Below are 14,507 nucleotides of genomic sequence, written 5' to 3' on the forward strand. Positions count from 1 at the left end.
GTAACAGACTAATTCAATAAGACGGCTCCATTTCTGGTAGGTTGTTAGGAATAGGCATTGCGTGTCCCAGGGAACTCTCAAGAGTCCCCCTTCTCTTTTGCGTATAGGTAGAAGCAGTCTGTGACACACAGCGAATGTGATGTTCCCATGTGCCCTGTGCGAGTGGCCGCTGCCCCGGGAGCTTTCCCCTCCAGCCATACCCTGTTGGGTGGTGAGGTGTGTTGGACCAGAGACCGCCCGGGCCCCGCAGTGCCCCCACGGCGCGTGGGCGGACCCGGGCAGTACCGGAACCAGCGAGGCGGGGCGGGGCAGGGCGAGCCGGGCCCTGGCAGTAGCGGCTGCAACAGGAGCAGAAGAGCAAGAGCAGCAGATACCAGCGGGGAGGGGGGCACCAGGGGCGGGACGGGGCTCTGGGTGTGCTGGGAGGGGACCTGGAGATACTGAGGGTCGCCGGAGCAGACTGAGGCAGGGAGGGTCACACCGGGACCGCCTGGCTCTCTCCCCTCCTGATGGGATCCCCGGGGGGCTCGGGCAGGGGCCGCCCCCAGCTCCCCCCTGGCTGCTGGCACCGGCGCTGGGCTGGGGCCCCTCCACTGGGAGAGCCCTGGATCGGGCCTGGTGCGGAGCCAGACAGGGCTGCGAGCGCTCACGGGACACCTCTTCCCTCCTGCAGGACCCCAGGAGCCAGGGAACGGCGGGGCCGGGGCTGCTGGGACCGACCGAGCCAGATGGAGCCGCAGAGACGCTGCCGAGAGCCCAGAGTCACTGTTGCCCGGCCCCGCAGCCTGGGGCTGCTCTGGTGCAGGGCCCCGCGAGAGTGACCCAGCTGGGAAGCAGCTGCTGTCCTGGGACGGGGGGGTCACTGGGTCCTGCTGGGGCAGCCCTGAGCCCCTGTGTGGGGTCAGCGAGTGACCAGCGCGGGGGTGTTGGGATGGTGACGAGCAATGAGCTCGTGTACATGGCATCAATATTGACTCGTTAGTTCATACTGATTCAATACCTATAAGCTAACTGGTTAGTTATTATTGAAAGTACTGACAGCATCATAAGTCAATCACTGCTTTAATAGTGGAGCAGTACTGAAGCCTTAGCTGATGTATATGGAATCAGTGTTGACTAATGACCTTATGTGTATGGAATCACTGTTGACTAATTAGTTACTAAATAACCAGTTACCTTATAGGTACTGAAGTAATAGTAAGCATTCAAAGTATTGTGTAAATGCTAACTGATCAGCTTCTATACGTTGAATCACTGTTGGCTAATTGAACTAACTGAGCAGTTTGCTTAGGTCTGTTGAATTGATACTGACTCAGTGATCAGTCTTGATTCAATACCTATAAGCTAACTGGTTAATTAGGGTTGAAAGGAGGGGATGAGTGTTGCATAAATAGTGGACTTGGCCAATGATGCCTACTGGTGTTTTTCTCCCCAAAAAACTGCTTTTGTGCCAGAAACTCTCAGATGCAAGGTTTGGGCTGGTGCATGCCAGCCTCCCTGCCCTTGGGGCACTCGCAGATCCCTGCACCCCCCCCCACTTTCAGGGAGGGTCCACACACCCTGCCCCTTCCCCCCAGCCCTCTGCCTCCCCCCACCCCAAAAAGGGCCCCCTCATCCCCCACTTTGGGGCTGGAAATGGCCAGACTCACCTCCGTTTCCAAGTCCCCACAACACAGGACTTGGTCTCCATTTTCAGGCACAGAAACAGCACATTGAACCTCCATTTGTGGCCCCCAAAACACAGGACTTAGCCTCTCTTTTGGACCCCCCAATGCAGGCCTCCAGAACTGGGGAATGCGCTTGAAAACAGGGACTAAGCTTCCATTTGTGGGTCCAGAAATGCAGCACTCTGCCTCTGGTTGTAGCACCCCAAAACAGTCAGCCTCACCTCCATTTCCAAGTCCCAGAAACGCACGACTTAGTCGCCTTTTCTGGACCCAAAAACATAGCACTTGGTCTCTGCTTTGAGAATAAAACCCAGCCAACTAAGCCTCCATTTCAGGCCCCAAAAACGCAGGCCTTAGTCTTCACAGTTTGCAACCACACAAGCAGCTAACAGAAAGCCCCTGTATCTGGCCCCCAAAACGCAGGCTTTAGCCTCTGCTTCCAACCGCAAAAATGGCGCGCTAAGCCTCTGCTGCTGATGCAAAACCACAGGGCTTCAGCCCTGCTTCTGAGCTCAGAGACGCAGGGCTTGGGCACCTGGTCTTGGCTCGAACACACAGCCTCCAGCCCCCAAACCCGCAGGATGTGGCCTCTTTTTGCCTGGCAGCCCCGGCCCGCTCGCAGCCCCAGCCCTGGCTCTCCCCCACGTCCCCTCCCCCGCGGCCGAGCCCCCCCCACTCCTCAGCTGGGGCTGCCGCCCTCCCCGCCCCCAGCGCCACGCGGGGCGACGGAAGTGGGACGGAGGCACCAGAACGACGGCAGCCGCGACAGACCAAACTGAGCTTCTCGCACGCGGCGGCCCGCGCATGCGCCCTGGCACCGCCCCGCCCCCGAGCTCCCGGCTCCGCCCCCACCCCCGAGAGCGGCCCCGGCCCGGCCCCGCCCCCTCACTCCGGGCCTCAGAGCGGCCCCGGCCCTGGCAACGGCCCCGCCGCGGCCTGTGTCACGAGCCCGCCGTCCTCGGCCAGGCCGCGCGCGCTGCAGGGGACTTGCCGGCAGTGCGGGGCGACCGGTGGGACGTGCCGGCAGTGCGGGGCGACCGGTGAGTCCCGCTCCCCCGCCGCGGGACCGGGCTGCCCGTGCCCGGCCCCAGCGCTGCGCCCCCCCCGCACCCGCGGTCCTGCCATGCCCCTGGGGAGCAGCCCTGCCCGCTGCCCCCTCGGGGCCCCTCTCAGTGCCTCCCAGTGTCCCCAGTGACCCCGGAGTCCCCAGGCACCTCCCAGTGCCCCCCAGTAGCCCCAGTGCTCCCCGCACCCCCACTTGCCCCTCGGTCCCTCTGCTCCCCCTGGGGCCCCTCCCAGCCCTAGTCCTAGTCCCACCCCATCAGCCCTCTCACTCCAGTTCCCCCTGGTCTCCCCGGGCAACTCTGGGTGCCCCCTCATTTCCCCAGGCACCTCCTGGTATCCCCCAGTGTCCGCAGTATCCCCAAGCACCTCCCAGTGCCCCCAGGGCCCCAGGCTGCTCCCCCTGCCCCCATCGCCCCCAAGCACCTCCCAGTATCCCCAGGCCCCCCAGTGTCCCATATGCCCCCAGGCACCTCCCAGTGCCCCTCAGTGTCCCAAGTGGCCCCACTGTCCCCACTTGCCCCTCGGTCCCTCTACTCCCCCTGGGGCCCCTCTCATCCCCAGTCGCACCCCATAGGCCCTACTCACCCCAGAGCTCCCAGTGCCCCAGGCTGCTCCCACTGCCCCCGTCACCCCCAGGCCCCCCTCACCCCGCTCTCTCCACTCCCCTGTGTCCCCAGGCAGCGCCACACTGCACCAAGGCCACATCTGGGGGGTGGCAGGGCCGGGGCCGGCGCAAGACCCCCCACAGAGCCCCACACGGCTGGCACTTTCCCTGCGAGGACGCAGCTTTATTGATCTCCTGCCCCGAGCAGCTGGGGGCCCCCGGCGTGGGGCACTGCGGCTGCTGCCCGCCACGCGCGGGGGGCCTCGATGGACCGCCACCTCCACCAAGCTGCAACGACACCGACGCCGCGGGGAGGCACCGTGGGCGCCTGGCCGCGATACCACCGGCACCCCGTGGCTCCCGGCCAGGGCGGCTTCCCCAGCAGCACCCCGGGGCCATGCGAGCCCCACGCACCCCCCAGCTGTTGGCATCCGCGGGGCCTCCGGACACCGCCTTGGCCCATGGGGCAGCAGTGCAGCCACCAGCACCTACCTCCCGACAGGAACGCCAGGTCCTGCTGTTGCAGCCACGCGGTCGGCACTGTGTCCAGGAGGAGGCCTGGCATGAGGATGCCACTGTCAGGACATGGCCACGGCCATCGCCATGGCCCCAACCCCACCTCGACCTCAACCTCGACCCCTGACCCCGACCCGACCCAATGCGGCCGCGAGCAGTGCCAGAACCCAGCGCTGCCTCTCACCCAGGACGTGGACGGCTGCTGCCTGCGGCGCCACGCAGCTCCCCATGCAGCAGCTCCGGGCTGTGCTCCAGAGCCTCTCCAGCAGCACGGGGCAGTCTTGGGCCTGGGGCAACACAGGGGCGCAGGAGCTCTTCGCTGGCTCCAAGCGCCCCTCCGTCCCCCCTCCATCCTCCCTCCACCCATGGCCCAGGCCCACGTGGCCCCCCGGCGCGAGAGCCACAGGGCGGGCGGCCGGCACAGGGACACGGCCCCAGCGCAGTGCTCGCTCACCAGGTGCCTGCAGATCTCATCCTGCAGCTCGGCCGCGCTCAGCCCGATGCTTGCGGCGATGCGCTGCCGCACCCTCTTCGACCCCAGAAACGGGGCACACAGGTGCAGGGAGACCTTGCACGCCTGGAAAAGAGCACCGGGCCTGCTCATGGGGATGCTGCGCGCCTGTCCCGGAGCTGAGCGAGGAACCTCGCCGCCGCAGCAGCACCAGCCAAGGCCTGCGGACACGTCGGCAACACGCGCCGGCCAGAGCAGCCCAAGGGCTCTTACGTTGCAGACGGCCGGGGCCGGGTCCCCGAGGTGCAGCACCAGGCTGGGAAATGCCGCCTCCACCTCTCTGCTGAAAAATGACCTCCTCCGAGAGGCAGAGGAGGCCAGGGCGCCATAGAGGACGAAGGCCGAGCGGCGCAGCACCTCTTCCTCCTGCAATGAGAAAGGCCGTTGGGCAGAGGCTGCGAGCGAGGGCGCCGCGCACGAGCCACTTGGCCCCAGCGGGGTGCTGCCCGCGGGGAACGGCGGCCCCGCGACGACTCCCGCCTGCCGACAGGAGAACGAGCGACTCCACTCACCGCCCCCCAGAACGCCCGGCTGGCCCTGGAGATCTCTTCAAAGGCAGAGCCCACGGCCCTCGCCTCCAGCAGCCCCAGCACCTTCGCCAGCACCAGCAGGCTCTCGGCAGCCACCTCTGTGCTGGCCGCGTCCTCCAGGCCTCTGAGCAGCACCGACACCACGGCCGCCCCGTGCCTCCGCAGCTGCAGAGCGACAGGCGCATGAACTGCTCACTGCTCCCACCTCTCACCGCTGCTCTCCGCTGCGGCGCCAAGGACGGCACTTGCCGGAGCAAGCCCGAAGCAGACCCCAGCCAAAGGAGCCCCAGCCGGCACCCCGTGTCCCCTTTGCCACCCTGATGATGCCAGAGCGAGGAGTGCGGCCTCAGCACGGCCCCGCGCCTGCCTCTGCTCCTCTCTCCGGGCTCCTCAAGCCCCCCGGGCAGCTCTCCACTCCGGGCTGCGCTCAGAGCCCAGGAAAGGCCGCCTCACCTTCGCGGGTGCTCCGCTGGCCGCGTTGCCCAGACCTCTCACGGCCATCTGCCGCACGGTGCTGACGGGATCGCGCGCTCTCTCCCCCAAGGCCTCTAGGAGCGGCTTCAGCAGCTTCCTCTCCTCCACTAGCTTGTCCTTCATCAGCTGCAATCAAGTCACGTGGCCGCTAGCATCGGCCGCGATTCGCGCCGGGCGAGACGCAGGAACCCCTCCGAGCCCCCCCTGCTCTGCTGCTGCCTCACCTCGGCAAAGAAAGCTGTGGCCGTAAGCCGCAGGTTGGCAGAGGGCGAATCCAGCCAGGGGAAGAGGCTCTGCAGCAGGCGCTGTGGGACGAGCTCTGCGCGGAGCAGCACGCTGCGCACAGAGCACGAGCAGGCTCGTGACACGCAGTCACGCGGGACGGCCGCAGGCCGCGACTCCCACCTTCTCCCGCTCCCACGCAGACACCGCTCTGCACCTCAGCAGAGCTCCCAAGTGCGCAGGAAGCTCCCAGCAGCCCTTTCCCCGGGCGCATCCCGGGCTCTCACCTCGCCAGGAGACACACGCCGGTGCTGTGAGCCCGGGGCTCTGCCAGGGACGCCCACGCTCCCTGCTCCCGGAGCAGCCGCAGCCACCGATTGTCCAGGCACCTCGCCAGCACCAGCTCCAATGCCGCCACAAAAAGGCTGGTGAAAAAACCCAAAGAAAGCTCCAGGCACAGCAGTTTGGGGGAAGATTTCTCTTCAGCAGAGCCCCGCAACGGCCCCCGGCCGCAACACAGAGTTTATGGGCAGGAACGACCGTGCTGCGGCCAAATCCCCAGGCGCGCTGCCCTGCAGCGACCAGTCCCACCACCTCACGGAGGCAGCCCAGTGCCAGCGGGACAATTGGGTGCTCCTGCAAGGCCATGGACCGCACGACCAAAGACCTGGGGCACAGGCCAGCCCTGCCCCTGCCCCTACTCCTGCCACTGCCGCTCCTCACCTGCCCGGCATGTCAGCGCTCTCCAGGTCCCCAACGGACGGTGCCAGCTCCTCCCCCAGCGTCTCGCTGACCTGCCTCAGAAGGCCGGGAAGCAGGTAGGGAAGCAGGCGCTGGACCAGTGTCTTCCTCTGCAGCACTGACACCACCTCGCAGAGGGCGTGGGTGATCTGCAGAGAAATCCAACCAAGAGCCACCTGGTAAAACAAGGGCTTTTCCCACCAGCCACGGCCCCTGCCAGCCAGGGAGCTTTCACTGTCTCCAATTCTCACTGCAGCGACAGCCTTGCGGCCCAGCAGCAGCAAACTGTCCCGGCTCCCCACACTGCTAACGCTGTCGCCACCCCGGCACAGCACCCCGCGAGGCTCCACGGGCACTCGCAAAGGGCACAAAACTCCCTTGTGCAGAAGCACGAGCTGGAAAGCAGACGTGGAGTGGCACTAATGCCTGGGCCGCTGACCGTACCATGCGAGGCTCCAGGGCAGCCTGGCTGCTGCCCAGCTCCCGAGTGCAGCACTCGCTCCTGTGGCTGCTCTTTCCCGCTGCCCTTAACTTTTCAGTTAAGCACACCAGGATTTGGCACCCCAGGACGCTTCTCCCCAGGCTCCTCCACACCTCCACCATGTCGCTGCAAGGGAACAGATGCTTGCCCGTAAGCCCGCATCCCCGGGTACCTGCGGCACCCTCACGAGAGGCCAAACGCTCCCCTCGTCTGCATCGGGGATGGCGATGCCCAGGTCCGGACAGGGAAACGAGCCCGTGATCCTGCAGCGCTCGCCTTTCCCGGGGAAAAACCACCTGCTTCCGACCGGGACCCCCCACGCAGGCACACCCCACGGCTGGGTCTGGCGGCAGAGGGAAGGGCGAGTGCACAGACCTGTCTGTGGGCAGGCACGCCTGGAGGAGGCTGTCGAGCACCGGCTGTGGGTGAGAGTGGGCCAGGAGGAACACGGCCCGCAGCACAAAGCACCTGCGAGCGCTCTGCCGGGTGCTCCGCAGGCAGGTGTAAAGGAGGTGCACGAGCCTGGGCACCTGAAAGGAGGAAGGCGACAAAGAATGGCTCGGCACGTCCTTTCCCCGTCTGTCTTCGGGGCCAACAGCCAACAACAGAGAGCAGCCAAAGGTGAATGCAAAAAACGCCTCTCTCACCTCCTCCTGGAATATTTGCTCTCCGCAATTCCCCAGGAAGGTGAGCGTCCACCGCTCAGCGGCCCACGCGCACACGGGCCTGGTGCACAGCAGGCTCTCCACAATGCTGCTCATGAAGCCTGAGGCCTGGCCTCGGGGGAAATATTTGCAAACGAGCTGGGGAGAAATCAGAAACACAAGCGACCACCTCACAGGCTGCTCAGATGCAAAACTCACGTCCTGACAGCAGCACCCACCCACACACACACACGCACACACGCACACGCACACACATACATATTGTGGCCCCCACTCTGCACTCCAGGGGCCAGTTACCTTCGCGATGTTGGTGGAGGTGGCCAGCAGAGACTCAGAGGTGACGGCACTGAGCCTCTCACGCAGGCGCCTGATCTCGTTGGTCCAGGGCGCCACGTCTGTGTTCTCGGCTGCAGCCAGGAGAAGGAGGAGTCATGTTCGCGGGGAACCAACCTCCGGCCACGCGGGTGGATAAGGGAGGACCCAAGGGAGGGTGGCGAAGGCCACGTCAAGCCAGGGCCCCCCAACGTAGCGCAGTGGGTTTGCCAGCCAGGCGAGGGTCCGGCCGCAGACAGGGACGGTCCCTGGCACTGGGGACACCGTCCTGCCCTCAGCAGCGGGGACAGCTCTGCCCGCTCTCCTCACCTCCTGTTCGGAGCAGGTGGCCGAGGCAGGTCACTGCCCACCAGCGGGACGCGGCCGACGTGTCGCACGTCAGAGGCCCCAGCAGTCCTGCCAGGGAGCCGAACCACTCGCAGGCACGGCCTCGCTGTGGGAGGAAGAGGCAGGCAAAAAGGTCACCGGTAGCCCCGTGGCCGCTCTCCTTCTCCCGGCCTCACTGCCCCCAAGCCGCAGCTGACCTGGGGGCAAACGAGGGGCTGCCCTGCAGCCCCAGGAGGCCCAAAACCCAGCGCCTGCCCACACAGAGCTCCCTGTGCATGGGGCCCCCGCTCACCCTGTGCTCGCATCTCTCTTCATAAGAGCCCAGCACCTGCACGCACACCTGCAGGGCCCTCTCCCGCTCGCATGCGTGGGCCGAGGTGAGCCAGCGCCGCAGGACCTGGCACAGGCAGACCTGTCTCACCACGGGCATCCTTCTGCTCGACACCCCTCGCTGGCCCCCTCCCTTCCCAACCCTGCTACCTCCACGGCCCCGGTCTCTCCGGGCGACCCGGCCCGTGGCAAGGAGCCCTTCCCCGTGGGGACCTCCCCACTCCGGGCTCCTGCCGTGGGCAGCATTGAGTTGTGCAGCACCCCTCGCTCACAGCTGCGGCTGGGGAGAAGCTCTGGCTCATCTAGGGGCTCTGCAGGACACTGCAAGCTGCCTGCAAGGAAGCTGCGGCCGATGGCAAAAGCCTGGATCCAAACTTTGGGCAAGGGGGCCTGGAACTAGGACCATTCCACTCTCCGCCAATGTGGGCGTTGCACCTAGTTACAGGGAAGCTCCCCTCCTCAGACCAGCCCCACGGGCACGATCCCCACGGCTCTGCCCCGCTCCGGCAGCGGCAACACTTTCCCTGCCACGCCGAGGACACTCACCTGCACCATGTCCTCGAAGCGGATGGGGGCCAGCTCTGCCCAGAGAAGGGCTCCCATGAGCTGGCCCAGCGCTCGCAGGGACGGCGCCTGCACACCCTGACACCAGAAAGGGGGACTGAGGCCGGGCACCCTGCGGAGACGCCAGCGCAGCCAGCGGCTGCCGGAGCATGGGGTGCCCGGACCTGAGCCCCCACCGAGGGGCAGCTGAGAAGGGCCAGCGCCTACCGGTGGGCATGAAGCAGCAACCGCCGTCTGCCCTCTCCTGTCCATCTGCTCCGGGCGACGAAGGCACACGATGCCCTGGCAGCACTGAGCCAGGAGGTGGCGGTTTTCCTCCCTGCTCAGACGGGGCTTCAGCTTGCTGCCAGCAGAAAAAAGGCACAGAAGACAGAGAGGCCGCTTACTAGCACTCTCCAGGCCGAGTCAGAGGACGACTGCCCTTGGCCCCATCGACAGCCCCAAATCCAGCACCCGCAGCCCCAGCCAGACCAGCCAGCTGCGCTGGGACATGCAGTGACTCCCACAGCCCCAGGGACAGACCCTACCTCAACTGCTGCATGGCCACGAGGGCCCGGGGGTGCACCGGGGACTCCTGGGGCTCTTCCTGAATCACCTCCTGCAAGTCACAGGCAGGCACACGCAAGGTGGGCAGCGGGCAGGGGTGCCGCAGAGCCTTCCCACCCACCCCGGCCAGGGGCTCTGCTGCCAGACCCCGCAGGCACCGGCTCCACCACCCCCATGGCTCCCACCAAGGCCCCGCAGGATGACGTGGCAGCTCCCTGCCGCCCGGACACACCACATTCCCCTGCCACGGCCCCGAGCAGCAGCACCCACGCGCCCCGCCGGCTGGGGATGCAGCTCAGGGCCCTCGGGAGCTTGCGCACTGCCCCAGGAGACCATCGGGCTCTGCACAAACCTGCCCCACGGCAGAGCCCAAAGCTCCCCTGCGCAACGTCCCCGGCTCTGGGCACTCACCAGCAGGGTCTGCAGCAGCTCCCGCTTGCAGCAGAGCTCAAACCTGGGGCCGGCGCCTGCAGCCTGGATGGCAAGGCTGATCTCAGTGACGCTCTGCACCAGGGAGAGCTTCAGCTGCGCATCCTGATCCCAGGGGAGAAAAACACACTTGGAGCTCTTCCAAGGCCCCAGGGCTGAAAGAGCAGCTGGGCTGGGGGGGGTCCGCCTCCAAGCACAGCACAGGGACAACACTGTGCCCTCCGGGAGCCCCGCGGAACCCAGCTCAGCACCTGCGCCCCACCAAGGAAACCTCTCTCCCCTCCTGGGAAGGAGCCTCCCACGGGGAGGGGAGCAGCTGCCCAGCTGCCAGCTGGAAAGACCCTGCAGACCCTGGCCCACGGCAGCAGGGCGAGCAGCACTGGTGCTGGCTGTGACGGGAGAGGTGCGCGTGGCAAGGCCCAGGAGAGGCCGGAGCTGGCGGCACCCGGCCGGCTCTGCCTCGCACCCCGAGCACCCACCTGGCAGCCCTCTCGGTAGAGCTGCAGGACATTCGCCACCACGTCTCTCTCGACACGGGCGAGCAGCTGCTCCCTGGGGGCGCGCAGCGCCATCCGGCCGTACATCACCAGCAGCGCAGCGCGAGTAGCGCGGGTCCTTCTTGCCTTGCTCTGCCGGGGGGTCGACGGAGAAGCACCGAGACGTCAGCCCGTGGCCCTGCTGTGCCCGGGACCCCGCGCGCTCCCGAGGCGGGAGCTGCCCCGCACCCGACCGGCGGCTCAGCTCCCCACACACCTCCCGGCAGCTCCCCGCAACAACACCCCGGGCCCTTTACCTTCTTGCGTTTCAAAGTCCCCGTGAACTCCTTCACCAAGGACAAGGCCAGCTGGAAGTGGCTCTCGGCACAGCGGGACACAACTGAAACCATGCCCTGCAGCACAGCAGAAACGGGGAGTCGCTCCAGCCCCAACGCCCAGCCCTGGCTGGCTCCGCTTTCCCCAGGGAAACGGCCGCAAACAGAACAGCAGCAAGGGCTGCAGCAGGGCACGCAGAGCCCCTCTGTCCCAGGGACATGCAGGGGACACGCGGGAAAGCAGGGCGACACGAGGAAACCTCACCTGCGCCTGCCACAGCTCCAGGAAGTTGGCTGCTTTCAGGTGCTCCAAGGTCTGCTCCTGCACGTGGTGGAGACACCCACAAGCTGCCAGGGCCGTGCCGAGAGCCTTGTACAGGAACCGCTGCAAGAGAAGAGGCCGAGCCCTGTCTGTGGTGACAGCCCAGCCTGGCCAGAGAGGGCCAGGCCACACTGGCCCCACTGTGCCAGGACCTGCCGAGGCGCCCATGGCACCGGCCCCACAGCAGCCGGTGGCCAGCCCGGCCCCGCCGCCAGCTCAGCACAGAGGGGAGTGCGAGCCCCTTCCTGGGGAAAGAGAGCAGGCAGCAGGGAAACCAGCCCGCGCGGCAGAGCACCACCGCCAGCCCTCGCCCCGGCCTGAGTGTCCCCGGGCTCTGCCGCCGCAGCCCTCGGGGCGCGCGAGCCACAGCCACGCCATGCAGGGAACACACCTTCTCCCAGGACAGGTGGGGAGAGCTGCCCAGCTGCCGGCTCAGCTCCTGGCTCAGGCCCACGGTCCAGGCCTCGCTCGCAATGAGCTCCAGAGAGGTTTGCAGGAACTAGGGCAGAGTGGGAGATGAAGCAAATGCCCCCCTGCCCTTGGCCGGGGCCTTTTGCTCATCCAAGTGGCCCCGGAGACTGCCGGGCAGAGCTCCCCCTCGCGACAGCCTGTCTCCTCACCCGCCCCTCTTGCAACCTACCTCTCGCTCTTCCCCTAATGCGCCACTCGAGGCCCCTGGGCTCGGCACACGCCAGAAGCAGGCGGTGCCACGGCATGGGGCCACGCTGGAGGCCTCTGCCCCAGCCTTCGGCTGCATTTGTGCTCAGCTGTGCCCCACGTGCCCAGAGCAGCTCCTCTGAGCGGGCAGCACCCACGGCTGGAGCAGGCGCCGGGGGCTTGGGACGTGCCCGCACCGCTCGGTGCCCAAACAGGGAGCCCCCAGGTTGCTCCCACCACTTTTCCTGCCCCCCGTTTGCCCTATCCAGCAAGGGCCCCCACAGGGACGCTGTACCTTCAGCAGAAGGCTCTCCCACTCGGCCACGTCCAGGGAGCTCACTGTTGTTCCTGCAAAGCCCGAGGAAGCAAAGCCCTCGCTGTTATCCCAGTGAGCACCACGGCAGAGCCCGGGTGTCTCCTTTGCAGTCTGATGCCCCAAAGCCTCAGGCCACCAGGCTGACAAGCGCCCGCGAACCCGGCACCGTTCCCTGCTGCCAGGCTGGGGAGCTGAGGGCATTTTGCTGCCCCCTCCGCCCCCAGCCTCTCCCTCCCGCCAGCACTTTACCTGCCAGGTGCTGCAGCAGCAGGGGGATGTCTGCGGCCCACTTCGCCCCCACGGCTCCGTGGATCGTGCCGGGGAGCGCCTGCAGCAGCTGCAGGGCCGCGGCTCCACGGCCACCGCCCGTGTGTGGAGCCACTGCCGCCACCACCTAGGCCAGGGCAGGAGAGAGATGGGCTCGCTCCTGCCCCAGGAGCTGTGGCTACCCTGCAGGCAGGCAGGTCAGCACTGCCCCGGCTCGCAGCAGGCAGCCAGTGGCTTTGCCCAGGGACTGCCGTGCCACAGGAGGAGCAGGAGCCCCTGACATGCACCCTGCGACACGCTCCTGCCTCCTCCCGGGGCACCCGGCACCGGCCTCAGCACCATCTCTCCTGCCCTCTGCCCTTGCCCCAGCCACAAAAGTTCTTTCCCCGGGGCCCCGCTACTCACCAGCAGGCGAGCCAGCAGGGCCTGGGGAGCTGGCAGAGCGGCTGTGGGTAGAAAGAAAGGCTGCGTGAGATGCCCAGCCCCACCGGGCCCTGCCCGCCCCATGTCCCAAGCCCTCACGCGGGGCTGAAGGGGACCCCGGCCGCGCCGCCTCCACGCAGTCCCTGACGGGCTCCCACGCTGAACAGCCGCCGCTGAAGGCAGCCCCAGCACGGCAGGAACCAGCCCCTGGGCCCCGGCAAGAGCTGGGCGCAGCAGCGCCAGGTGGCTCTGCCCCTGCCCCTGCCCCTGCGCGGGGCTGGCAGGGGACGCAGGCACACGCGCTGCCCTGCGCCCACCCAGCCTGGCACAGCGCTCCGCGACTTTCTGCTCCCCACCTGGCTCCTCAGACTCCAGGGCCTCAGGCGCCGCCTCCTCTTGCTCCTGCTCTGCCCTGTCCCGTCTCTCGGCCAGGCTGCGCAGGCAGCGGCAGAGCGGGACCAACATGCCCGTGTACTTGGCTGGCACCACATACCACAGCAGCTTCGGCCACAGGAGCTGCAGGCAAGAACCAGGCCATTTGGCACACTGGCGTTTCCACCTCTCCGGTCCAGTTCCCCCATCGCTGCCGCATCTCCGGCACCGGCCCAGCCCCTCGGCCTCGCTCCTTCCCTAACTCAGCAGCTGTGGTCTCGCCCTGCCTTCCTCCTCCACCTTCTCTCCCTCTCGCCCGCTGTCCTTCGCACCCCTTTCCCCCTCCCAGCACCAGCAAGTCCGGCCCCGCAGAGCTCGCCCCAGCTCTTCTCAGCTGCGCTGGTGGCTAAGGTGGGGGGTCCCAGCGCACAGGTGGAGGACGACTCACTTTGGCCACCGCTCCGGCAGAGACATCCAGCGTGCCCAGCACGTGGGCGCACAGGCTCTGAACAGCCCTTTCTTCCCGCGCTTTCACCATGCTAAGGTTTCCCATTGCCTGCAAGACAGACGCGGGAAACACCCGTCACTGCCCCATCCCAGACCTCGCGATGCATGCGACAGGGAGGCCGCTCCCTCTGGGGCACTGTGGCCGGCTGCCCTGCTGTGCCGGGCTCCCCGCTGCCAGGGACACCCACGGCAACACGGCACGGCCAGGGCATGGGAGGCAGCCCCGGTGCCACACTCTGCCCTTACCAGTCTGCCCGAGGCCCGGCTGAACTCGCTGAAGAGGTGCCCCACCACGTCCCACGCCGAGCAGCCCAGGGCACTGGAGCGCAGCAGCTCCCCAATGAAATGCAGCACTGCCCTCCTCACCTGCAGTCACGGGAGGCTGCAGTCACGACCCGGCCCAAAGCCCAGCGGAGCTGCCTTCGCCGTGCTGCAGCCCTTCTGGCCGGGCCGCGCAGCAGCAGCCCTCACTCCCTGGCCGCCACCGGCCTCCAGCCCCGGGCCCTGCCTTGGCCTGTGGCTATGGCCTCGCCAGGCTCTGCCCGGGAAAAGGGCTGCTCTGCCCCGGTGGCAGCACCAGCCCTGCCCAAACCAGCTCACCTGGGCCGCGCGGTCATGGCACACGGACTGCACCAGCTTCGCAAACAGGGGCAGCTTCTCCCTCGTGTCTGGGGCTGCAGGAGACAAGGAGAGGTGGGTGCTGAGGCCAAGCCCCCGTTCCTGCAGGGATTCGTCACAGCTCCCCGGCTTTCCATACACAAGCGGGACAGAAAAGCAGGGCCAGACTGCGCGTCAGAAGCAGCAGCAGCATCCCAAGAGGACGCCAT

At 67.0% G+C, this 14,507-nt stretch overlaps 1 protein-coding gene and 2 long non-coding RNA genes across 3 annotated transcripts; all 3 read right to left on the minus strand.

Annotated features, from left to right (window-relative positions):
* Positions 1-3,838: 3,838 nt before the first annotated feature.
* Positions 3,839-4,366, minus strand: LOC135328088 (uncharacterized). Its single transcript, XR_010388814.1, has 3 exons — positions 4,307-4,366; positions 4,037-4,139; positions 3,839-3,894 (listed from the first exon to the last, which is right to left on the minus strand). It is a non-coding gene; the product is annotated as an uncharacterized LOC135328088 (long non-coding RNA).
* Positions 4,367-8,207: 3,841 nt separating this feature from the next.
* On the minus strand, positions 8,208-9,103 carry LOC135328085 (uncharacterized). The gene is made up of 3 exons (XR_010388811.1): positions 9,013-9,103; positions 8,429-8,533; positions 8,208-8,242 (listed from the first exon to the last, which is right to left on the minus strand). It is a non-coding gene; the product is annotated as an uncharacterized LOC135328085 (long non-coding RNA).
* A 146-nt stretch (positions 9,104-9,249) lies between these two features.
* LOC135328199 (maestro heat-like repeat-containing protein family member 2B) lies at positions 9,250-14,507 on the minus strand (the record flags this gene model as incomplete). Its single annotated transcript, XM_064510738.1, has 15 exons — positions 14,438-14,507; positions 14,281-14,354; positions 13,927-14,046; positions 13,622-13,729; positions 13,158-13,317; positions 12,706-12,824; positions 12,361-12,505; positions 12,091-12,143; positions 11,530-11,637; positions 11,082-11,201; positions 10,799-10,894; positions 10,485-10,634; positions 9,988-10,110; positions 9,558-9,628; positions 9,250-9,373 (listed from the first exon to the last, which is right to left on the minus strand). Coding segments are annotated over exons 1-15 (1,641 nt in total), but the record flags the coding sequence as incomplete, so codon positions are not given.

The sequence above is a fragment of the Dromaius novaehollandiae genome, chromosome 4 (genome assembly GCF_036370855.1).
Source record: "Dromaius novaehollandiae isolate bDroNov1 chromosome 4, bDroNov1.hap1, whole genome shotgun sequence".
Lineage (NCBI taxonomy): Eukaryota > Metazoa > Chordata > Aves > Casuariiformes > Dromaiidae > Dromaius > Dromaius novaehollandiae.